Below are 24,312 nucleotides of genomic sequence, written 5' to 3' on the forward strand. Positions count from 1 at the left end.
ATCCTTTACGTTTCTCAACCCTTCGCCTTCTCAGCTCTCTTAAATGTTCAGTACTTAGAGTAACGGACTCAGAGCGAACAAGGACTAAGAAATCCGAGTGGGACGCGAAAGAAACGAGGTCAGGTGTTGCAACTTGTTCATTAGTATAAAGGAAACAATGACATGTTAGGAATGCGGGAATCTGATGGCGCCTTGACTTCCCTCTTTTCCAATAAGAAAAGCTAATAAAACTGAGTAAGTCATTGGCGAAGTGCACCCAGAAAATAAGCTAATTCTGGATCAATGACAGCTTGATTCGTTAGACACGAACACTGAAAAAGATACCAGCATGTCATTATTGCTCGAAGCTTGGAAGTTTTAACTTACAAGCTTCAAAGCTTTAAAATGCTCGAAGCTTCCAAGCTTATAAATGGTTTCTATATGCAGTGAACCTGTTAGATTAGTGTTTCTCAGGTTGTGAACGACTTGATGACGCTAAATTTGAAGGAGAAGATGACATGGATCAAAATTTATAACTTCAGATCAGTAGGGAAACCTATGGAATAGGCATGTGGAAAAGGTAGGCTTTTGTTTGCGTTTGGTGGCTTAAATAAGTAAAACGAGCCTTGAGAAAACGGGGAATTGGTTCCTTCTCATTTAGGACGACTTCCGTTGCGTTCTTTTCCATTTAGTCGAAGAGTTCCAGGGCCGTAGCTAGCATGAGGCAAGACGAGGCAATTGACTCGTCTTGATTTTGGTATGACATTGACCTCTGGAGAAAAATGCCAGGGAAAATACTTAAAAGAGCATTTCTAAGCCTCGATTTCTAGAATTTTAGATTTGAGGGGGTATGGCATGCCCCCGTATCCCCCTAGCGGCTCGCGCCTTCGGCGCTCGAAACTTGCCTCGTCTTGTTCTGAAGTCTGGCTACGGCCCTGAGTTCTATCCTAGTTGGGACAGTTCCGTCTAACTTTTGACGCCTCCATCCAACTTCGAAAGTTCCGTCCAATTTCGGCCTTTTTTCGACAAACGCTTTGAACGTGTCTTCCATTCATCCTTAGTGACCATGACCGATCTCGCGATGATGAGACTACGATATTTTGGGTCAGCTGACATAACCAAAACAACATGGCCGACGTGTTCTCTTAGCTCAACTAGATGTGATTGATGAAAATGTCGTGCACTGTACCTGTATTTGCTTTGATTCAAGATGTCAATAGGATAATTTCAATTTTGAATGATGCTCCTATATCAGGAGAGCAAAACGTTAAGGATAATGTCGGTAAGTAAGGTGATTCTGAGGCACGACTGATTAGCGATTGTAAACATTTAGTATAAATAGTATGGGACAGAAATATGTAAAGTGCTCCAGCTAAATTTAGGATTTGGTATCATAAATTTTATCTTGTATTTTTTATTCATTTATTTTATCCCTGATTTGATTTAATGGAGTCTCTCTTAGTCAACCGAGAATTTGTAATCAACAGTTTCGACCCCTTGCATTATAATGAATATTTCTACTTTCAGAAGGATGGGATGTTGAAAGTGAAGAGTGGGGCTGGACGGTAAGACTTCCACTGATTTGTAAATTTTAACTTTGGTTAAATCGCAGAATTGATGGCCTAAGGTAGTTCACATGGTGGACTCTTGGTCGTTAGGTCTAGATTCACGCCTTGACAGAGTCATTTTGTCTTTTCCTGGGGCTGGACAATTAACTCTGGCAATGTCTCTCTCTACCCATTGGGTTAAGTAGTTTCAAGTGTCAGTGAAACCTGAGACAATGCTGGAGTGGGGATGGGAGGACCTATGATGGATCACCCTCCCACCCAGGGGAAGTAGCCATACTGCTATTATTATGATCTGAAACTAGGATAAGCTCTGCAGTAGAAGGTAGGGGGGGAACCTATGACCTATCCTACCACTTCCTAAGATGCAAGATGCAAAGTGAGATTTATATATCAGCTTGGAGTCATTACAGCCTTATATAAAATAATTTGTTCTTTTGTATTAACAGGAAGCAGTTGAAAGTGAGCCTGAAGTACCAACTGGTTCATGGCTACAAGAGTGTTGCATCTCTTTGTCACCATCAAATGATACTTTGGCTGTGGCTAAAAATGACAAAGCTGTTTTCCTGGCCAGTATGTTAATTTTTTTTTTTAAGTGAAAAGGTTAATCTATAGTCCTTATACAGATCATAACTGTTATGTTCAATATGTTTAAAGACCATTTAAACCATAGAATCATGATTCATTATCAACAGCAGTAACTCAAGCTGAGATCAAGGTATCATTCTTTTCCAGGCAGATGGAACAAGCCATCAGATAGCCAGCCAAGTACAAAATATGAAATTGTGTGGAGTGGTATTCTTGCCACAGAGGAAGGGTAAAAAAAAAATTACTGCTATTATTTTTGTATGTCCTTAGATGACATCACAATAAACAATATTCTGTCTTTCATCATATAAAACAAGTAGACTCTATGTAGTCGTGGGTCTGTACAATAAAAGATCACAGAAGACATCACTTGTGCCAATTTTTTATGTCATCATGGTCTGTGATCTATTTACTGTTGTTATGACAAATTTATATGATGGTTGTTATTTGAATTGCTTTCGAAATCATAGGAATTTTTACTCAAGCTAAAAATTGGACAAAAGTCTTTTTCTCTAGTTATTTAAACAATTGCTTTTCGCTCAAATATATATGTTAGTTTGATATATTATTCTTTGTGTGTGTGTGTGTGGAATGGTCAGAGAATGCGGAATTAAGTTTTTCTGAGTGGTACAACATCGAAAAAAATCAATAATTACCATCATGAATAGACACATGGCAACATCCTTTAACTCCCAAGATCTGATTGTTAATTCTCCCATCTAGCTGTTACACATTTCCTTGTAATTTAGTGACAAGAATTTGGTGTTATATCATGATAACAACCTCTAACTGATAAGTTTGAGCAATCTCATTACCTGTTTGTTGGATAGTGTATAGATATTGTAAGGAGAAGTTACATATAGAACATTTTGAATAGTGTATTGATCATTTCTGATAGAGGTGAATAGCCATGACTTAGTGTTTATATCCAGTGGAGGATTTCATTGTGCCCTTTAAGTGTATAAGAGCATTTGATGTAAGATATTAATGTCAATGTTTTCCTTACTGTTTTTGCTTTCTTTGTCTTGTTTACTGTCAGGGAATGTATTACAGATATATTGTGCATACCATTGGCTTCTCAACACAAGTAAGTTGTTAGCACCTTGCTGTACATATTTGTAAAATAATGCGATTTTTATTTCCACATGACTCAAATCCCATGATATATATATATATCAGCGGAGCTCACAGAGTATAGCCCCATAATTAACCAAATAGTAGTAACCCATCAAGCCGAAAAAATTTGGATGTATGACCATATGACTGTACAACTGACCGTATAAGATGCTACTTTTAACATGCATGGTCAACTATGCTGAGGGCACACCAATGCCACAGCTTTGTCCAGTAGTCTAGTGGTCAGTGCACTGAGCTCCAAGTTGGACAACCTGGGTTCTAGTCCTGGCTGGGGCAAGGCATTATGCCCTTAAGACATGCAGGAAAAAAAATGCTAGCTCTGCTTTTAGGCTTGGCTAAATCTCTATATTAACCCTTTGATACCTAAGAGTGAAGTATCTAATTTCTCCTCACAATATCAGTACTAATTCAAACATTAAGGTCACAGGAATAAAAGGAATGATGGCCGGCTAAAGGAGCTCTTGATCATTAAACAAATTCTCCTTAATCCACGTATGACAGTCAAAGTGTATGATAAGTAATGGTGTTGAATTCTGCAGAAGTTCTCAAGGATCACCAGACTGGACTTGCATTGTGGCTGGATTTACATCAGGATACATGAGGATCTATTTACAGGTAATTTTAATATTTGTGTGACAGAACATGGATAAAACAATTTTTTTAGTGTACATTCACATATAAACATTGTATCTTTGGGTCCATCTAGGTGACTGAAAAATCTGGTCCTTGAAAGAACATTTATCTTTAAGTCAATACTGTGTAGCATTGACATTTTGTAAGAATGAGATATTTCACAGATGGGCAATTTGTTCTATTTTGTGTGAACAAATTTTTGCAGTCAAGAATTAGGGTATTGAAATTTCAGTAGAGAACTAATTTTGGCAATGTTATTTCCAAGCAGAGGATCATTGCTATTCTCTTGTTGAATCACAACTGAATACTTCTATGGGACATGTAATAATTTCAACCTTGTAGTCCATATCACAGAAAAGGACTACCACAACTGCAAATCAAACAATTTTCCCCAAACTCTTGTTCTTTCTTGGGTGTTTTTTTGATTGGATAGTTAAAAGTAGTAATTTGAAGAATTTTGTTTTACAGGGACTTATACCTTTTCTGATCAAGGAAAAACTTAAAAATGTCTTTAAATAAAACTCATATAACTGTTGTAAATACCTCTTCATAACCAAGTTGGGGGTCTTTACTATAGGTTATGGACTAAGTTTTTTCCCACAATTTTGAATTCAGCAGGTTGTACTGTGAAGTACAGCTTGCCAAATTGAACAATCATAGTACACATACTAACTGAGAAATATTATTAATAGTAATTATTATTAATAATACAGTTTATGTTCTTTTTTTTTTTAAGAATGGATCCCTTTTGCTGTCACAGTTTCTTCATGATAACCCAGTGTTAAGGCTTAAATGCAGAACTTGGCAATCATATAAAAATCATGGCACTGCTGAGCAGGTATGGAACATTTGTAGGAATAGAATTGTACCTGTTAAACAAGTGGAAACAAAATTAACATCGCTACAAACAAAAAAATGTAACCTATTTGAGAATTTTTTTGATACTTTTTCTTTAACCCTTTACACCCTAACATCAGTATGCATATTCCCCATACTGTTCTTTATACATTTCCTAAATTGCTGATAAGGAGAATTTGTTTAACAATCAAGAGCTTCTCTGATTTGGTGTTGATTTCCTTGATTCTCTCTACTTTAATGTGTGATTCAGGGGTGATATTGTAAGAAATTAGATGATCATTTAACCCTTTAACTCCCATGAGTGACCAAGACATATTTTCTCCTTACAATATCAATATAATATCAACCAGATAACTGATGAGAATAAAGAAAAATATCAATTAGAGGATCATTAGTTGATCCAATACCAAATTCTCTAATCTATTTTCATAAGAACTGTATGAAAGACAGTAATGAGAACTAGTAACAAGATCATGGGACTGAAAGGGTTCAAAATGTCCTCTCAGACCCTTGTCCCTCTGCATTGCTTTTGACCAAACTGTTTCAGGACTTAAAGGATGCCTAGTTAATATGGTGTAGCTTATTTTTGTCACAGACTGTGTTTTATAACATGTTTAGGTTGAAGAACTTGCCATCCTGTACCCAACTGCAATGGTTATTATTGATGGTTTTAGTCTGTATCAGTCACTGAGAGCTTGCAGAAACCAACTGGCAAGAGGTGAGGCTGCTGCTTAGGAGGCCAATTCCATTAATTTTGCAGAGTTCTTTGAAAGTCTCATGCATCAAGTGTAAGACTCGCGCAAATATTCAATCTTATACTCTCACACTGCAAGCTCTCTTTTTAAGAATTTAAGGTTCCTGATTTTAAACTGTTGATTCTTAGATACAGAACCATAACTTTGATTTAATTTTTTAGTGTGTTGCCCTACATTTTGATGTTAATTTTTTTCTTTAATTAGCTCAAGCCAGTGGCCTATCTGAACTCATTGGTCCCCCTCCTCTTGCTTACAAAAAATGGAGATTTGATGGTCAAGGGCACATCACAGATATTGCTAGTTGTGGTAAGATTGTACTTTGTAGTAATTGCTTTGCAGTGACTAGAAATAAATTTCCCATTTAGGTTGGAAATCATCGTTCAATGAAGTAAGCATGTTTTGGAGAATATTAAATCAGCTTTTTAAGACAATTAGAATGCTGTTGGCCAAGTCAAGAAAGATGAAAATGATGTTAATGAAATTGCCGTCCTGAATTACTCTGACATCTTTTTTATCTATTATGCTCTTCCTTAACCAAAGTTAGAGCCAGCTGTTGCATCATATTTTGCCAGCTACTTTGTGAATTTTGGTTGAAGACAAAAATGAGTATTTCTGAACTGATTCTAATGTCAATGTCTGGCTTTGCAACACATCATGCTTGCTACCCAAGCATAACTCAATTCTACCACCTACTCAATTCAGATCATACACCTATTACATTTTCTAATTACAACCCTGGATTCTATAGATTAAACTGGGTATGATGTTGTATGAACTAATTTATTGATAAAGAGTTTTCAATTGAGAAAAAAGAAAGTTTTCAATAAAATTTACAATCCTTTTTTTTTTTATTGAAGGTGTTGTACCCCCTAATATGTTTGATCAGTTGCAAACAGCCTCATTCATTGGAGGTTTCCATGCAAGCATCAGAGGTACCATGCCAGCCATGTCTCACTACATCAGCACAGGGAAGGAGCCGTTTGTGGCAGTCTACACTTCTCTGGAGGTAGGAAACTGTGGAACAGAAAATTTAGGTTTTGTTAGAGAAGGAAATCCTGCCAAACTGAAGGAATGGGGTAGGTAACCTCTGAAGGGCTTATACTGATAAATCCTGAGAAACAGGGGACTATGAACTTCCACGTGATTGTTTCCAGACAATGAGCTGATCAGAGAGGGAGGCCATGCAGTCAAAAACTTGCTAAGGGCTAAAATACATACCAATATTTTACCTGTTACTTGTGACCAGACTTACAGAATGCCCTGGTCAAAGACCTGCAATATGAAACTCAGAAGCCAATATTAGCAGGATCTTAAACCAAGTGTATTTAATGCTGACGGAAGCACTACCTAGCCCAAACAAACTTTCTACCTTCAATGATTTGTAATTCTCAATTTCTCTCTCTCTCTCTCCAATTTTTTTTTTTGTTCCTCTTCAGGGTAGTTCACCTCCTCTTATTTCTGATGTTGCACTGGCAGTAGCTAGCAAATTAACAACAGCAGTACTGTCAAAGCTCTCAGCAGCAAGGTTAGTGGAATGATCTCATGTTGCACTAGTCAATGTTAGGGACCTTTATTAAACTATGATGGGGACAGCATCAAGGACACAGCAAAACAAAAGATCTTATGTGCATAAAAAAACAGCCTAGCAAAAATTTTTATCTTTCTTAGCCATCCTCTCCAACAATAATGTGAAATCACCAAACTTTGCATAGTCTGAGAACAGAAAACTCAACAGCAAATTATTTAAATTTCCATTTGGAAGTCAGCACTGCACACATATGCCATTTTGAAGTTGAGTTGTCATGTGCCATAAGAGATGGTAAGCACAACTAGCCATTCCAGAAATTTTAATTAAAAATCCAATTTTTTTTTTAATTGACATCTTCCTCTGCATTATGGTCCTGACTACTTAAGGTCCATATTATTGGGACCAGGATGGTTAGGTGAGAACATCTGTTATTTTGTTTTGTCTTTATTTCCAGTGGTTGGCTTGGATGGGGTACCAACCCTGCCCATCAGTCAACTGAAACAACAAAACCTGCAAAGCCCAAGGTGGAGAAAGGAACTTCGTTACCAGCAAGGTAATCCAATACAGCTAAGGATTTTGTTTAATTTTCACATGCAGCCGTTTAATGCAGAGAAAGTGGGAAAATACTGGCAGGACCTTGGGGTGGGGTGGGAGGAGGAGTGCCTTTTACTTTGATCAATTTTGCTGGGTATGTGATGCTGGTGTCTCAGAACCCCTACCCTAATATAGTCTATTCTGCTGCCAATTATAGACCCAATCTATGTAACTTTTGTTAATTTGGTTACAATTTTTAGCTTCAAATCTTGCTATATTTAAATCCCCTACTTACAAGAATTTTCTTATCCCCGAAAAATGCTGCAAAATATGTGCAACCCCATTCTAATTACTGTATAGAGAATGTAATGCTGTTATAGTCAATCCAGTTGTGAAAATGTGATCCCATCCAATGGCACATCTCCATTAGCCTATTATAGAAAGTAACCCCCTCCTGGGAGGACTTCCTTGTAGAACTGAGTCAGTTGCTCTTTCTTGTAGATTTGGGTTGCCTGATACACATCGTCATGGAACAAGCATCACACTAGCTCCTAATGGGCGTTTGGCAGTCACAACTGATGATTTTGGTCGAGTTATGTTACTGGATGTTAAAAAGGCCATTGTGATTAGAATATGGAAAGGTAGATTATTACAAACACTTTGATTGCTTTTCCATTAGGACAACAAAACCTTAAAAAATAAAGGTCCCCTTGATGTGTTCATTTTGAGCTTCTCTGCTAAAAATTATTGTAACCTTATACATGTGCTCAACCAGTACAGGAGCTGGCGATATTCCACGTGGGGCAGTATTACCAATTCTGTGCAGGTTCTCAGTTCTTTCTTTCACAGTACAACTCTGAAGACTTCAAGAGCCAAGCACACCTTACAACATTTAACTTTTCATTATCTACAAACCTTAAAAGACTTTTTTGTAAAAATGCTCATAGTGACTCCATCCTTGAACCTTGAACACCAAATGTTTCAACTTTATTTTTAGGGGGTCTTTTATTTTAAATCCTAGAGTCTTAAGGGTCTTTTCTTCAGACATGCGTGTCACATTTTTTGAAGGGAATTTCTAACCCAAAAATTTTTCTGGATGAGTAACATGCTTATAGAGCTCATAAAAAAACTCCATTTTAGAAGCTAATTTGGTTTATCAAGTGAGTTGATAATTTAGCTTGGCCACCATTAAAGGAAACTAAGCATGGATCTATACCAATACCAAATATTTGATACTGACAATATGGAGGTCAGATTGGAAAATATTGATGCTAACTAAAAGTATCAGTACTTTCGATGCTGTATATGACCAGCCCACATGTTGTCTCATGCCAGCCACCATTGGCTGACAAGGAGCCAAGAAGACTCTGGGCTTGAGATTGGCCAATGAGCACCACATTGAACTAGTGTAAGTGGCATGTGAGTGGTGCAAGGGTGAACTTATTGATGACCATGAGTTTTGACTTCAGTGCGAACTTAATCTGGTGTTAAATTTTTGACTGTCTTTTTGATGCTTCTATAGAGTAATGAACACTGCATAACTTTAACAGTGCAAGGTAACCCTATATTTCATCAGTCAAATCACATGATTTACCATTTAACTCAATGATGTCATAGTATCGATATCAATATCGAAGAAACATGTCAGTATCATACATGGTATTGTATTGATTGGAAAAAATGTATCAGACCATCCTTATTTTTAAGAAACTCTTTATGATGGCCGATTCATATTATCAACTCAGTTAATAAAACTAAGTTATCTTGTTTTACCTTCCACCAAAGCAGAACCACAGTTTTTTTTAGAAACTTTAGCACTTTGATAATTTGATCTGCTGTAATAGTTGATCCTAGTGCAGGTGTAACCTTTCCATTTCTGCACGGCAGGTTACCGTGACGCTGAATGTGGCTGGGTAATGGTTAGTGAGGAGGATCATCAAGAGGAGGAACCACCCAAGAGCTCATTGAGAACAGCTCTGTTTCTTGTTATTTATGCCACAAAGAGAGGAATCCTCGAGGTATGTATTGTGAGTCTGTTCTTTTTTGTGGGCATTTGCTGTAATTGGGTATAATATTTTCAGAAGCCAGTCATGTAGTGAAACATTTAAGTCAATGTCAGTATCTATGCAAATATGCACCTACCCTTCCCCTAACCCAACGCTAACCCTAACTTGTTATCAGTTAACCATCATTGGGTGAGGGGAGGGGTAGGTACATAATTGCTCAGATTCTGACATTGATCCATACATTTCATACTGCACAATTAACAGTGAAAACTGAACAGGAGTTCCTGCTATGGTCTGCCTCAGTCAATATTTAAAGTAAAATAACATTGCTTTTATTTTTGGGGGAAGATTTTTGTTATTAGGGATTCCTTTAAGTATGGTTGAGAATACCTATTGCTACTCACATTATTGGACAAAATTTTATCCACAAATTGATATCACATGCACCAGAAATCTTTAACTTTAATTTTGATAGTCAGTTCACTGTGTATTTATCCAGATCTGGAGAACTGAACAGGGGCCACGTGTGGCTGCCTTTAATGTTGGAAAGGATTGTAGGTAAGCTTTGTACACATAAACATGTATTAAATTTTTAAACTGTTGTAGTAGATTGATTTTAATTACTATTGACAAGGCTAGGACAGCTATGAAGTTATGTTTGGAGCAATTTCTTTCCTTTTCAAACATTTGTCTACTTTTTGTTTTACACTTGAAATTATTGTCTGATTGATTAAACTAAAGCTGTTTCTCAGCTATTTTTTTTCTTTCACAATTTACTGACATGGATCTTAGCCTCTAGCCTTTAACTAATTATTTCAAAATTTATTGCTTGTGTCAAGTGAATTTTGGTTGCAGTTTCCTTCATTGACCAGCTTTCAGTTGCATTCAAACTGTATTTTTTAATTCTGCTTTTTATCAGGCTCTTGTATGCTGGACATGGAATCATGGGATTAGGTCATGTGATCAAGCAGGGGCAGGCTCTCCCACAGCACACACTGAATTGTACTCTAATCCAAGGGGATGGTACATTGAAAACTTTCACTGTACCATTTCACTGTGCCCTGAGGTGAGAATTCTTACATGCTTTGAAGGGGTGTCCTAACTGATCATTTTCTGGTAATTTAGAGTTAACAACTAGGTTGAAAATGTAAATTGGCCACCATAAAGAGTAAAAAAGCTGACATTTTGAGCATTAGCCCTTTGTTAGAGCAATTGGAGGAATTGTGGGTTGTGTGTGGGTTTATATGCAGAAAGCGGAGCTATGCTGTTAGTGGGAGTATTGTGATGAGAAAACAAGAATAAATTAGTTGAATGAAAAGTGCTCATTGATACCGTGGGGATTAAGAGTGCCAATTTGGAAGAGAAATTTTTGCTCTAGTGTTTTGCAGCTTTCTGATCATTTTCTGTGTTGCCTTAGTTATACTAGCAGTTTAAGATTGTGCATTCTGTGTACAAATGTATATTAAAATACTGTTATGTAGTATATGCCACACAAGTGAATAGTGCTTTTTGGGCATGCTGATTAGTTAGTTCAGAAGTGAATAACAAGTACCATTCACTTTCAAGCAGCCAATGAAACAAAGTTGCATGTCAAGAGTTTAATTTCCGATCATTTTTTTGGTATATTGGAAGAAAGAAATTTGTTTTTTGGTATCTGTGTGGTATATATTTAAACAACTATTTGCCTCAGTGTCGGTGAAAGTGGTGGATATTTACCAATACTCACCTCCACTTCAGTGAATAATTGTTGAATATAGTACATATCCTCTACTCCCATGTTAGAGGTATACAAACTGTTTATACAAACCTCCATTATGGTGATGTGATGAGCTTATTTAATTTTGCAGAACAAGTTTGTTTGTTGGGGTAAATTTTATCAAGACAGATTTTAAACATTTTTCCCTAGCTCAGGACAAAGTATAATTGAATTTCTGGTAGGAACCAGAATCCCCTGTGGTCAGACTATGCAACTGTCAACTTGTTGGTTAGCCAGGCAGTAGCCTTGGCCTCTTCATCAACTTTAAGAAAATATAAAGAAGAAAGAACTTTAAGATGATGTGAAGGCAGTGGACACCGTATCAGTCTCCCACAAATGTTGTTTAGGAGTTTTTACTTGTGAGGATGTCCAAATTCAAAATTCAGTTACAACCTAGATAGACTCTTTTTTTTCTCTTCTAGTGACAAGCACAGTAAGAGAGTCAGAGATCTACACCTTTTAAAAAAACTGTCAGCTCTTTTGGATTCAATCAAATCTGGCCAAGGTAATCTAAGCTGCATTGTGGTAGTAAGGTAAATTATTCATGAAAGGGAAATTGTATTCTTTAATTGAAAATAGAAGGGTTGCAACTCTGTGCTAATTAACTTGTTTGCAGAACTTTTTAAAAACCTCTCTTACTATTTTAATTTTTGATGTATCCAGAGTCCAAGGCAGAGAACATAAACAAACTGGAAAAGGATTTGTTAAATATTCTCAGTGAAATACAAACTCCACAACTGCATCAGCAGGTGATTTTGATTTTTTAAGCCATAATAAATGTAATCACTGCATTTGACAAAGAAGAATGTAGTCTGCATGGAAACGTGAATGAGATTTCATAACAGGGCTGGCACACGAACACAGGAAACCCACTAATTATAGTCACCCATGTGGCAACTATACAGCAGGGGCAGAAATGAATGATATCATTGCCAGAGAGAACCTGAGATTGGTATTGCATTTTACCTCTCATTTGTTGGCTCCATCATCTGTGCAATTTGAATGGTGACATTTAATTTTTTTTTAGTTTGAGACCTGACTGGATCAGGTTATGTTGTTGGGCAAGACACTTTGCTTTCACAGAGCCTCTCTTCAACCAGGAGTATAAATGGGTACTGGGGAAGTGTCAAGGAGGCTTGATGAAACACTAATTGTGATGGACTGGCATTCCTTTCCCTCCTACCCCCCCTCCCTGGGGAATAGTAATACTCCTAGTCACTTGATGCTACAGAAACCGGGATGGGCTCCAGCTTGATGGGCAACTTGGCTTGAGTACAGACGTAACCATATATGAACGGTTCTTGTGTTTTCCTTGTAGGGTCTTCAGTGTGTTTTGTCCACTGTGGGAATTCCTTCCTCTGTCCTTCTCAAAGCTGTGACAGCTGTCAAGGACACAGTTCAAAAGCAAAGTGAGTGTGGTATTTGTTATCATTAGAAATTGTACCTATCATTAGTGTCCTTAGTTGAAGATAGAGTGGTGTAAACTTTAGCCTGCTTTACACTGGGGAAGAGGCTCAGGTGCAAAATCTGCACCCAGCGCTTACTTGCAGAGTGCCTCTCTCCAGTCAGGATTATACAGTAAATGGATATCAGCTAACTGTCAGGCCAACCTGACAATACTTGTATGTTGTGGGGTCACCTCCAGGGGGAATGAGTGACAATACCTCCAGTTGCTTCATGCTACAGAAACTGGGATAAGTTCTGGCTGGAAAGACTGCTTGGCTCAAGTGGCTCATCATGAGTGGGAGATGTGGCAGCCTAATGACTGACCTGTCAGATTCTATATGAAGAGGCCAGCATACCAGCCCTCGGGGGGGGGGGGCGGGGGTTGTTAGGCTAATGCTGGATGGTCTGGTACTAAACACATCTTTCTGACAATGCCTCTCTCCATTTACTCTCACATAAGATCACACCTCTGATGATCATGAAGAAGAAAAAGAAGACACCAAGTCACTCGTGGACTTTTGTGATGTTCAGAGGCAACTAATAGAAACACATGATTCAATCCAAAAGCTTGACAAAGAAGAAGAATCAGGCTCTGAGGAGAAACCCTGGAAAGGAAAGAGTAAAGAACTAGTATGTGGTCTTATTTAGGCAGTGGTCTATTAGTAGTTATTAGTGCAGCAGGATTAGCGTTGAGAGTTATTACCTTGGCTGGGTCATTGTGTTGTGGTTGTGAGCAAGTTACTTTACTCTCACAGGGCCTCCCCACCCAGGAGTGTAATTAGGTACAAGTCAATTGTTGGAAAATCACAACATTTTTATTGGGGGGGGGGGGGGGGGGAAGGAGGGTAACCTTGTAATGGACTGACATCTTGTCTAAGAGTAGTTTGCGATATTCCCAGTTACTTCATGCTACAGAATAAACTAAGCACCTCAATGTGACAGTGTTGTGCACAAAATTTTAATTTTCATGGTGACACATTGATAGTGGAGGATAAAACACACTGCCAGCCTTCTTCCCACAACACTGAGGATGTGCTATGCACACCCTCTTTTCTCTTTCTTGGCTAAGAATGGTATACAACTCAGGCATATTGCCAATCTCTTTGTCACCACAAATGCGATGCAACAAAGCCATGTTAGTTCTCAGAGTAAGCAGGACAGTCATGTCCAAGGGTACAACCTAATAAGGATTCCAGCTGGCTGTGTCATCTTTCCTTGGTTGTTTTGAGTAAACTTTTATTTGTGATTGCAGTCTATAGCAAATCTCCTTGGAGTGACAAAATCTGAAGCATCAGAGCTACTGTCTGTGGCTCTCAGAGGAAGCAAGACAACCACACCCAAGGTTACAGCCCACTCTGTTCCTCAGCTGTCTGTGTCATCTTTCCTTGGTTGTTTTGAGTACACTTCAGCTCACCAACAAGGCCAAGAAACAAATGCTAAAAACCAAGAGAACACAGCTGGGTCATCTAGAGTTGTATTACCTAATACTGTTGGTGTTAGGAAAGGCTTGTCCACTGATATTACAATTCAACTAGGTAAGTTGAGAATACATTCTACCAGAATCTTTTTTTAATCCTTTTTTAACTCCTGGAAGTGGTTAGCATGTAACTTCTCCCTCAAATATCCATACATCCACACAGCAAACAGGTAATGAGAATATGCATATTTATCAGTTCAAAGTGGTTATGTTGGTCTAACACCAAATTCTTGTAACTAATTTACAAGAAAATGTGTAGCAGCTAGAGGGGAGGATTAAAAATTAAATCTAGGGAGTTTAAGGAATTATTACATCCATTTTGAAATCACTGGTGGTCCCTGTAATCTGATTGACTCTAATTGGTGCGATTCATTCTTGAATCGCACCATGTTTTGCTTTAAATTCGTCTTTTTCCCAGCCAATGAGGAGGCTACACTAAAAACAAAACAACCAATCAGATTTCAAGGTTTACTGAAAATAACCAATCAAATTGCAGGAAACTCTTATCCCCCCCCCCCCCCCCCAAAAAAAAATGGATGAATTAATTTCAAACCAGCTTATGATTTCAAATCGAACTCGCGCTGGGCACTCTTTCGATTTTGAAATCATGCGTATGATTTCAGCCCAAATTACACTCCACTTAGTTCAATTACCATTATTAATTTAAGTACTCTATCTTGTTTCATTTTTAAATTATATCTCCATTTTTCTAGTATACTAACAAGATCTTTTTTAATTTACTTTTTTGTTCCCTCAATCTATAGCAAGCTTTCTTTTCAAGGTAGGTTGAAATTACTTCAGTTATCAAACTGATCAAAGTCACCAGGAGATGCGTTCTAGGTGGCTGTATTTTGAATTTTTTTTCCAAAAGTTTCTATTTTTTTGGCCCCCACTTTGAGATCTGAATAGCACTTTCTTGACATTTCTTTTTTAGAACTGCCTTTTAGGGGATTGTTCGTCAAGCAGATTAGCAATTCCTTTTGAGTCATCTGGCATTAAACCTCACCACCTAATGGTAAGCTTTTATATGTTAGTTTGCTGTTGTAACAAACTCACTCCACCTTCGTTAGCTAGATTATCAAGTAGTCCGGATGACTTGATTAGGGTTATTTGAGGGTTATATAAAGTGGTACTTATTTTCTTCCAGTTACAATAAAATTAAGTTTTTGATCCCGAAGAGTGACTACCATCTAATTCCTCCGTACAATATTTAACCCCTGAATCACACAAAAATGTCGCAAGAATAGAGAAATTGATCAACAACTAAAAAAACGCTCTTGGTTGTTGAACAAATTCTGTAACAGTAGGGAGAATATACATATTGATGTAAGGGTGTAAAGGGTAAAAAAACTTTGGAAAAGCTTGTTAACGTTTTAACAACGTTTTTATGAAGCGGAACTCCAATCTAAATTCAGTTATTCTTTTGGTGATCAAGGTTGCCGAAAACAAAACCTGTGAGTAGTTTCAGTAGTGTTCTTAGCTGCGAGGATCTCCTAATTTCATCTCTCTACCGCAGTGCAAATATGTGAATTTTCATATATCTAAAATCTTTAAAACCTGTGATATTCTTTGTTTTATATAGAACCTGTTGGTGTCTGGGTGGCTGTTAGACCCGGATCAGCGCTATGACAAAGAAGAATCCATGTTTCACCTTCACTCACTGGTTTCAACAATGAGTTCTTTATCAGGTCATAATCACTTAGCAGAGTATTGTTGAACTTTGTTACGGCCTTTGTTTTTGTAGTAAGCAAACAGCTGCCCTCCAAGATATGCCTCGCTTCCAAAGTGAGGCTTCATAGCTTTCGCTCTGACGAAGGGCTAACTCTCGCAACGTCAGCTCTATAACTCTTTACGGTGGCCAATTTACGTTATCAACTCAGTTGATAATACCAAATTACCCTGTTATACTCTCCCACCGACGCATTACCACAGTTTATGTAGAAACTTACTCCCTTTATACATTCCATAGTGCTTGAGCATCGGGCTTTCAACCTGAAAAGGATTTCATCTTTTCTGTTTTACTCCCTGCTTATGATGAGGCTAGGTTTTTGATTCTTCAAGTTTAGTCACATTATACCCCACAATTCTCCATTCCATTAATGTGGCCCTTTTATTTTATCCTTCCCAGGAGGCTTACCGAGTGAGATGTCTTCATCGCAGTTACGTGACAACGATATTTCACCTTGGTGGGACAATGTACGTCAAACTCTGGCCCAGTCTACCTCGACAAGCAGGGCACTTTTTCTTGCTGCAGTTTGCCGATCTGTGGCCTTGGAAATCAGTTCAGCATCAAAGAAAGTTGAGGTGCACACCGTGAAATATTTAATTTTTTTTTAGTGAATGCGTCGTTTAAAGTGAACTAAACTAAAGGCAACCATGCTCTTAATCCTGTTACTCCCAGAACGGATGAAAATATAATTTCTCTTCACAGTTTCGATTCATTATCCTATAAACAAGTGATGAGATTGAATGACTTTTATCAGCTGAAAGGTGTTTTCCTGTGTTCACCAAATTCTCATAACCAATTTACAAAGAAATGTATTGAACCAAGAAGGGAGAATTATTATTTCTAATCAGATACTGGGTTGTAGAGATTGGACTGACTGGTCACTGAATGTTATATTCTTACCACAGGACGAAGGGGACGCGGCTGACAGGGAGGAACTGGCCGCTGGAGACTGGATTTCAGTGTCAGTTGAGATGGAACGCTGGAACTTACTTATCTTTCAGCTGACCGATTTGCAAGCTCTGGCAGGCTTCATCAAACGATTGACGGTTAACAGTCAGAAAAGCAAGCAAGCTGTTGATAACAGTTGGTCGACTAATCTTTCAGTGGTCGGTAAGAGCTGATAGCGTCCATGTTTTGCGAGACTTAATTTATAAACGAGGCATGGGTACCCTCGATTTCTGTTTTCTTTTAGAACAGAGGCGTCATGAAAGCCAATTTTGTTTGTCTTTCCGTAATATGAAACGAATAGTGACTTGTTTTGCAGCAAACTGACCTCCTGAGTACTTGTCCTTTAAAAAAACCCCTATTTGCATATCTTATCTCTTCAGAGTTCATGAGTAGCGGCCCTGACGCAGCTTCGAAAATGATATCGAAGTACATCGTACAATGTGACATCCCTGCAAATCATCTGGGAACTCCCCATGTACCAAGGAAGACGGAGACTGAAAATCTGAGCGAGACTGGAGACGATGACCTGCCTGACGTAGACCCTGAAACTGTAATCCAAGTCGAACTCGAAGGTTTGTTTCCGCAGGATGAGGCAGACTGGGGAGGAGGAACGGCTTAATTTGGGTTAAACGGGTGAACACTGTGAACACTGCCAATTAGTCGTACCCAGTCTTATGCAGGGTATACAGGGCCTTCAACTGAGTGTCTCTGTGAAGTAAAAGCCCTGAACAGAGTGTGAAATAAGCGATGCGGATTGTGCGTTTTTGGTACCACTCACTGCTTTTTCATTTGCTTTGTCGTTACCAATCGCTCTGACGAAGGACTAATGTTCGAAACGTCAGCTTTAAAACTCTTTACGGTGGCTAAGTTACGTCATCAACTCAGTTGATAATACTAACTTACCCTGTCATTACCAAGGCAGCGAAATAAACAGATAGTTGAAGGCCTCGAACGAAAGTGAACAAATCTTTTGCAGGTCTTAGTGAGTTGCGTCTGAGGTTTCCGCATGGTCTAGAGCAAGATGTACTGTGGGCTCATTGTGTTATGGAGTGTGTCACTTACTGGCACAGCAACAAAGAGGTATGCGAGCTAAAAACTTGAAAAAAGATATTCCCAGTAGATAAACGCTGGAGAGAACGGGGTCGTTACCAATGAGCTGCCCGTCACAAATATAAATGGTTTTTAAACCGCTTGTTTCTGTGTCTGCATGACTATTTGTTACATTTAGTGCCATGTGGTTGGTCCTGGGTTCCTGCACCCATCCAACGGAGGCAAGGAATAAGGAGGACTCATTTCAACCTCGTACGCTTCATCGATAGCTAACTGATCAGCCTCCTAAATAGTGGAATTTTAACAGGTTTTTTTACAGCACCTGTTCGTTCTTCAGTGCTGACTTATATTTTCATTAATTTTTATTTGAATTCTTTTCAGGAAACCAACAAGTTATTCTTAGCTCTGGAGCATTTGAAATGTATTCACGTTCCTGCGTTGCAACATGGTATGTCACGCCAGGTCACGCAAGGTCACAAAAGTTTTACAAACATTTTTTTTCTTTTTGTTTATTTTTCTCATAGTTAACCCTTTTATTTGTTCAATTTAATTTAATCTATCAAGCTCGACAGTACTCTGTAGTAAAGATCTTTATTTCATAGGCTTCCTTTTCTTTTTCCAAATTATTTTTTTCGATTTTAAGGCTTGGCAGTCACGACATGGAAGAGATTCTTCAAAGATAAGATATCCGCCACCGTTATCCTAATGCAGAAGGTTTGTGAATTACGTTCATCTGTGATTAGCGATATTTCACAATTTTTCGCTTGACCATGAACAGTCCTAGAGTCTCTCTTAACTGAAGGGATTTGACCGAACTCCCCTTTACTTTTAGGTTGGAAAAGCACCCAAAGATCGACTGTGTCGAAAGGTAAATGAATTTTGCACTTTTCGACCCGTTATTTTCGTAATCGCGCAATTTTCCATTTAGTGTTGAAACCAATTCAGGATTGCTCTGTTTTTGCTTCACTTCGTGTGGTGATTGGTCCTTAAAACTCGCACCACCCTTTCAACCAATCAGATGCAAAAACGAAACCAATCAAGACTTGTTCGCCCGCGTTTTCCCGCGCTTTAGGCATTTGGGTCAGTTTTACTTTGAGTTCTCATTGGCTCTCTAGGGTATTTTTCTTTCTTCTGATTGGCTGTTGAGATTACTTTGGTTTTGGTTTTGGTTTTTACGAAAATCAATCGAAAAGAGCTCAATTGTGGGATTGGTGTTTGGTGTGTGTGCCGGAAATCTAGTCGTAATTGCATCAAATCTATACATCTATTCTGTGGCCGGGCAGCCCAGAAAACAGAGACTTGTGTTGAATATTTTAAAACCTTGTTTTTTTAGACAGTGGATTTAAGTTTTGGTGCGTTGGTGCAGTTCCTTAAGGCCACTGTACTTCTCCTAGATGTAATAGCTGAGGTAGGAAATATTATTTGAATATAAAACAAAACTATTGGAGGCAAACCATGGCTGGAGAATCAAACAGCAGCTTGTTGACATAGTATTGGATAGTAGTTAGTATCCACAGGTTTTAGTTGTTGGGGTGTCTGGCGCTTTGCTTGTACAAAATCCTGGCCCGTTTCGTATTTTGTAGGCTGGTACACCTTTCCTACTTTTTGAAAATTATCTTCGGGTTTAACTGCTCCTGAGATCGTAGTCCCAGTCGCTGCAGTCTTTTGCGATGTCACGAAATGCTGTGGGTGCGTTGCGTGACACGCTTAAAGACAACTTGAAACCAATGGAATAGGCAGAGCGCTGAATCGTCCCAAGTTGTCTCGCTAACCCATGTAGCGTAGGGCTGCGTATTGAAAATAAGAGGCGACGAAGGACAATTCAAGATAACACTTTGGTTTTTCTTTCCAGGTGGATTGGATGGAATCTCAACTAATAACTTTGGAAACAGAAGATTTCTGGCACACTGGTGAAACGTATGTAAAGATCTCCTGATTTGATATGCTAATAAACAACTACGTCGATTGTCAGTTTGGGCCTTGTCTTGTTTCTAGGGGTACAGAGTCCCTTATTGAAGAGGCACAGGAGAAGCCAAAGAGTGAGGGACCACTGGTCCAGCTCCATGCCAAGCTGGTCACTGTTTTGTGGATTGTAATGGGACTGGACATGAAGAGCGTTAAACCGCTGACCCTCTTCGATACAAAGGTGATGATGTGCTTTTTAATTATTTATTTATCGATCCTGTTACAATAGTCATTTTACGATACTGTCGTCAGATATGTTGTATAATGGCCTGTAGATGTTTTTAATTTGAATTAAGGATTTGAGAGCATAGCTCCGACCCACAGTTACATCGTTTGGGTTTGTTTTGGCAAGGCAGTTTATTCTCCCAGTCACAGTGCCTCCCTTCATCATGGAGTATCAGTGGATATCAGGGAACTGTCCGGGATACCTGACAAAGAGCTAAGAGGGGGGGTGTGGGGGTGACCTTGCGAGAGAATGGCATCTTTTCCAGCGGGAGTAGTAATGATCCCTGTTGTTTCAAGCTACGCGAACTAGGATAAACTTCGGTCAAGTGGAGGGGTGGGGGCTTGGCTAGTGTGCAAGATTTTTCACGACCTGTCAAGAAAACTAAACTAAAACTGTGCATAAATTCGCCAATGGGATAGTGGGTGTCGCTCAGTCAGAGCACGTTCTGGCAAAAGCTACAAGAAAATGTTTATATTAGTTTTTCTTGTACCTGTGTGCAGAGCAAGGACTCTTTTATGAGGGATCTCAGCTCTAATCGTCCTCTATCGTCTAATGATGTCGACAAAGCCATCGTTGAGACAAGAGAAAAGGTAAATGGTTCCTGTCTGATTGTATTTGTTTGCAGTATTATAGTTATTTCTTTCGCTTTGTTTCTATGTATATGACAGACAATCGGATTTCGTTTGGTTGGAATCCTAACCGGGAGTTGGATTTGTTTTCTATCTATGTTCGAAACAGATGATTTTGATATCGCATAAGTTCGCCGGCCCCTTCAGAGCAGTTTTTGGTTTTTTGTAGTCTGTCGAAAAGAAAATCAACACTGTGTGCCTTTTGGTCGTAGTTCTTCACTCGAGCCCTGTCCTTCACGGTGAGCGCTATGTTGGCCCAGTCTCCCAACCCGGTTCTCAGGCGAGAGAATAGTGATACTGACAACAAGGGAACGGTACCCGAAACAGCTACCTGTGATTGGCCGGCCGTGATCTACAAGCTTGTAGAGCAGTTTGGGATGGACAGTGATCCATTTAAGCGACATTATGTGCGGGAATTGTACTCCGCTGGTTTTGACGAGATTGCAAAACAGGTGAGGATCTTTGTGTCTGCAGTTCAATTACTCCAGTCATGGAAAAATTCACAGCAATTCTCCCGCAAAGAAAACTTGTCAAGGGTGCGTAAGGAATTTAATTTGAACCACCTCCTTGGCAAGTTTTTCCATCGCAAGCTGGTCTTGTTTAAAACTTGGCAAGTCATTGTTTGGACAAAAGAAATTGTTGAGGAATATTTATCAGGCAGCGCGGTTGAGTGGTGAGCGCGTTGGACTTGCAATCCCACCACTTGATGGAAACATTCTGATCTTACGTGGCTTGCGCGGGGTGAAACGTTTAGCCTCCCCTTACTGCGTGTCATGTGCGTTAATTAAAAAGCGTGCAAAAACTGTTCACTCTTCGAGAAATTGTTATGCGCGCACCCGTGACTGAATTCAAGGCCCTCTAAATTTTTCTGCTTTTGGAAATATTCTTCACTACCTTTATTGAGGCTAAGCATACCACATTTCTGAAAACTGTTTAATTTTTTTCACCAGACCATGTTCTCAGTTCACGACCAGCGGGCCTTGGCCTCTCACCTTTTAAGAGTTGTGGGACAGCGACTAGCATACATGATCTTAGATGCGTCAGAGTCAGCTGAACGCGCTAATCGATTGTCTCGTTTACCAACTCAGATAAGCAGCTGGATCAGATCACAAGTACGGTATAAAACATATTTTGTCCCTCGTGTTTTAACTGTAACGTTGTTACCTTCCCCTGATATTTTGCACCTTGACCTTTAACTTTTGCGCTTGAATTTATCCTTTGCTCCATATTCGAACCTTACCTCCTAATTTGGGACGACCTGTATCACTTTGACCTTTCATTGTTTGAGTTTTGCTCCGTAGCTTGACCTTGACCTTTGCCTCTGTCCTCTGTCCTCTGCCCTCGAGTATGGTCCTTATATCCGATCACACCGTTCATTGGTTTTGGGCGCGACCTAGGAGGATTTTGTCGAATACACGAATACAACCACAAAATCGAAGTCCCTCAACCTAAAAACTTTGCTGGTAGAAGCTTGGCGGTATACAAATTTTTTTCGTTAACTTTTATTCGATAAAAGTTAACGAATGGGGAAAGTTAACCGAATCACGAAAGAAAACTTTGTTAGCCCAATTTTGAAATATCGAACAGGGATAGCTTACCATTGAGCCTCGATCTGGTGTACTTGACGTAGTTTTTCTGGTGCGCGTCTTCATATTTGTTGAAGGTGGCTCATTCCTGTTAATTTTTCTTTCCTCTACAGGATCCTTCAAGGTTATCCCGTCGTATGGTTCCCCTGTCACACACTGTGGACCTTCTGCGTGTGGTGCTCAGTCTCACACCGGAAAATTCCCCCGACTACTCACTCACTTCCGGTCTAACCGAAACGATCAAATTCCTCCTTTAACCCTTAATATATACCTTAACATCAGTATGCATATTCTCCATACTGTTCTCTTTACATTTCCCAAGGTGCTGGCAAGGAGAATTTGTTTAACAATCAAGAGGTACTTTTTTGGTGATCATTTCCTCTAGTAATGCAGTTAGGAGAATTAACAAGTCAGTCACTCCTAGGGGTCAAGGGTTAAAAGAGTAAAAAGGGTCTCAATGTTTACTTCACTGACCAGTGAGCGGTCAAACGTGCCCTGTGAGCTGTCATTCAAAATTAACCTCAAGAAAAACGAATAACGATTTATTTTTACTCCACTGACTTAAGATTTGTTCCTAAGGCCAGGAAAGCTAATTTATGGACGCGAAAGATCAACGGCCTTGATTAGGCTCGATTACCAGCCGCTCTTGGGGGATATGAGCCTGCGCCCTTTTCCCGAACCCATAGTCTCCTCGGGGAGGAGCGAAGACTGGGCACGAGAGAGAGCAGCGAAAATCGAGCCTACGGCCCCCCGTGGATCCATCATACATTTTATTCAGTTGCAAGATGATCCTCCTCAAGAGTGACAAATGAGTTCAAATTTCTCGATTTTCTGATAAGTAGTTTTAAAAATTATGAAATTCCTATACATCTAGTTCATAACTTAGTGGCCGACGAACTTAGGTAGACAACCAATTTTAAAAAGCATAGTTTATTAGAAAAGAATTATTTCAGCGAAGTAGGAGAAAATTATGAGAAAATGCCTGAAGATGCAAAATGCACACGCAAAAGAATTATAGAAGTGTGCGAGCGTAAAAGCGGTTAGGAAGGGTTTCTGCCGAAAGAAAATGAATTCAATTTAGAACAAAATGAAATTGAAAGGCAGCTCGGAATAGTGCATAGTGAAAATGAAAGAAGACGAACTTCCGTCTTTTGAATTATCTTGAATTATAGCGCTTTTATATTTATATTTGCGCAATCAGACTTTGGCCTTTGGATGGAGATCTATTTTGCGTAGAGGCCAGCTGTCTTACAGGTGATAAGCCTTTAGGGCCGGGAAAGAAGTTCAACTCTACTTTTTCTATTTAAGTAGTAAATTTAAAGAAATTAGGCTAAAGACTGCCCTGAGACACTTTAATATCATTGGGTAGGCCAGTCAGTTGTAGCGCCTCTGGGTGCAATTACAGTTGTAGTCCCCAGGCCCCTCAGGCACTTGGCCTCCATTTGCGACGTGGGCGTTAATATCACTCAGGGTGAGACGTTTTCTAGAAGCCTTCCAATATCCATAGTTTAACTAGTAAATTTACATGCAAGTGGAAGAAAGTGCTAAGTGTAGGTTATAGTAAAATATTTATGGTCATAGGTCTCTGAAGGTTGAAGTTTATTAAACAATGTTTCTGTTAGATTTTAGAGAAATATTTGTTAGATATAGTTCAGCGTGATCATGATGTTGCTTTTGGTTTACGGCGCGCCCGAAAGTTTTAGGTCTCCGGCTTGGGAAAGAAGAGATGTTACTTACAATTGGTGACAACGCCCGTCAACGCCTTAAATGCGCATGCCGACCTCGTTTCCAAGGTCCCCTCTCCTCCTCCCTCAAGGGAGGAAATAATAAGAGGACCTTGGGAACGGGGTTGTGCGTATGCGCGAATAAAACGACCCAAACCCCCTTCCTTACTCCAAACTAAAGATACAGCAAAAT

General features: G+C 39.1%; 1 protein-coding gene across 1 annotated transcript; it reads left to right on the plus strand.

The window, feature by feature from the left end:
* Positions 1 to 1,082: 1,082 nt before the first annotated feature.
* Positions 1,083 to 24,286, plus strand: LOC131798184 (rab3 GTPase-activating protein non-catalytic subunit). Its single transcript, XM_066169603.1, has 38 exons — positions 1,083 to 1,261; positions 1,507 to 1,544; positions 1,994 to 2,117; positions 2,280 to 2,361; positions 3,172 to 3,219; positions 3,809 to 3,884; positions 4,639 to 4,740; positions 5,379 to 5,478; positions 5,720 to 5,821; positions 6,373 to 6,521; positions 6,952 to 7,040; positions 7,498 to 7,596; positions 8,079 to 8,218; positions 9,465 to 9,595; positions 10,083 to 10,141; positions 10,503 to 10,649; positions 11,762 to 11,844; positions 12,003 to 12,088; positions 12,658 to 12,748; positions 13,246 to 13,415; positions 14,038 to 14,320; positions 15,027 to 15,043; positions 15,197 to 15,277; positions 15,845 to 15,950; positions 16,391 to 16,566; positions 16,897 to 17,101; positions 17,320 to 17,511; positions 17,916 to 18,019; positions 18,371 to 18,437; positions 18,633 to 18,703; positions 18,822 to 18,857; positions 19,323 to 19,397; positions 19,842 to 19,906; positions 19,985 to 20,135; positions 20,681 to 20,770; positions 21,022 to 21,261; positions 21,760 to 21,921; positions 22,509 to 24,286. Exons 1-38 carry the CDS (start codon positions 1,147 to 1,149, stop codon positions 22,650 to 22,652), a joined length of 4,296 nt encoding a protein of 1,431 aa, XP_066025700.1. The 5' UTR covers positions 1,083 to 1,146; the 3' UTR covers positions 22,653 to 24,286.
* The last annotated feature ends 26 nt before the right edge of the window (positions 24,287 to 24,312 follow it).

The sequence above is a fragment of the Pocillopora verrucosa genome, chromosome 7, assembly GCF_036669915.1.
Source record: "Pocillopora verrucosa isolate sample1 chromosome 7, ASM3666991v2, whole genome shotgun sequence".
Taxonomy (NCBI): Eukaryota; Metazoa; Cnidaria; class Anthozoa; order Scleractinia; family Pocilloporidae; genus Pocillopora; species Pocillopora verrucosa.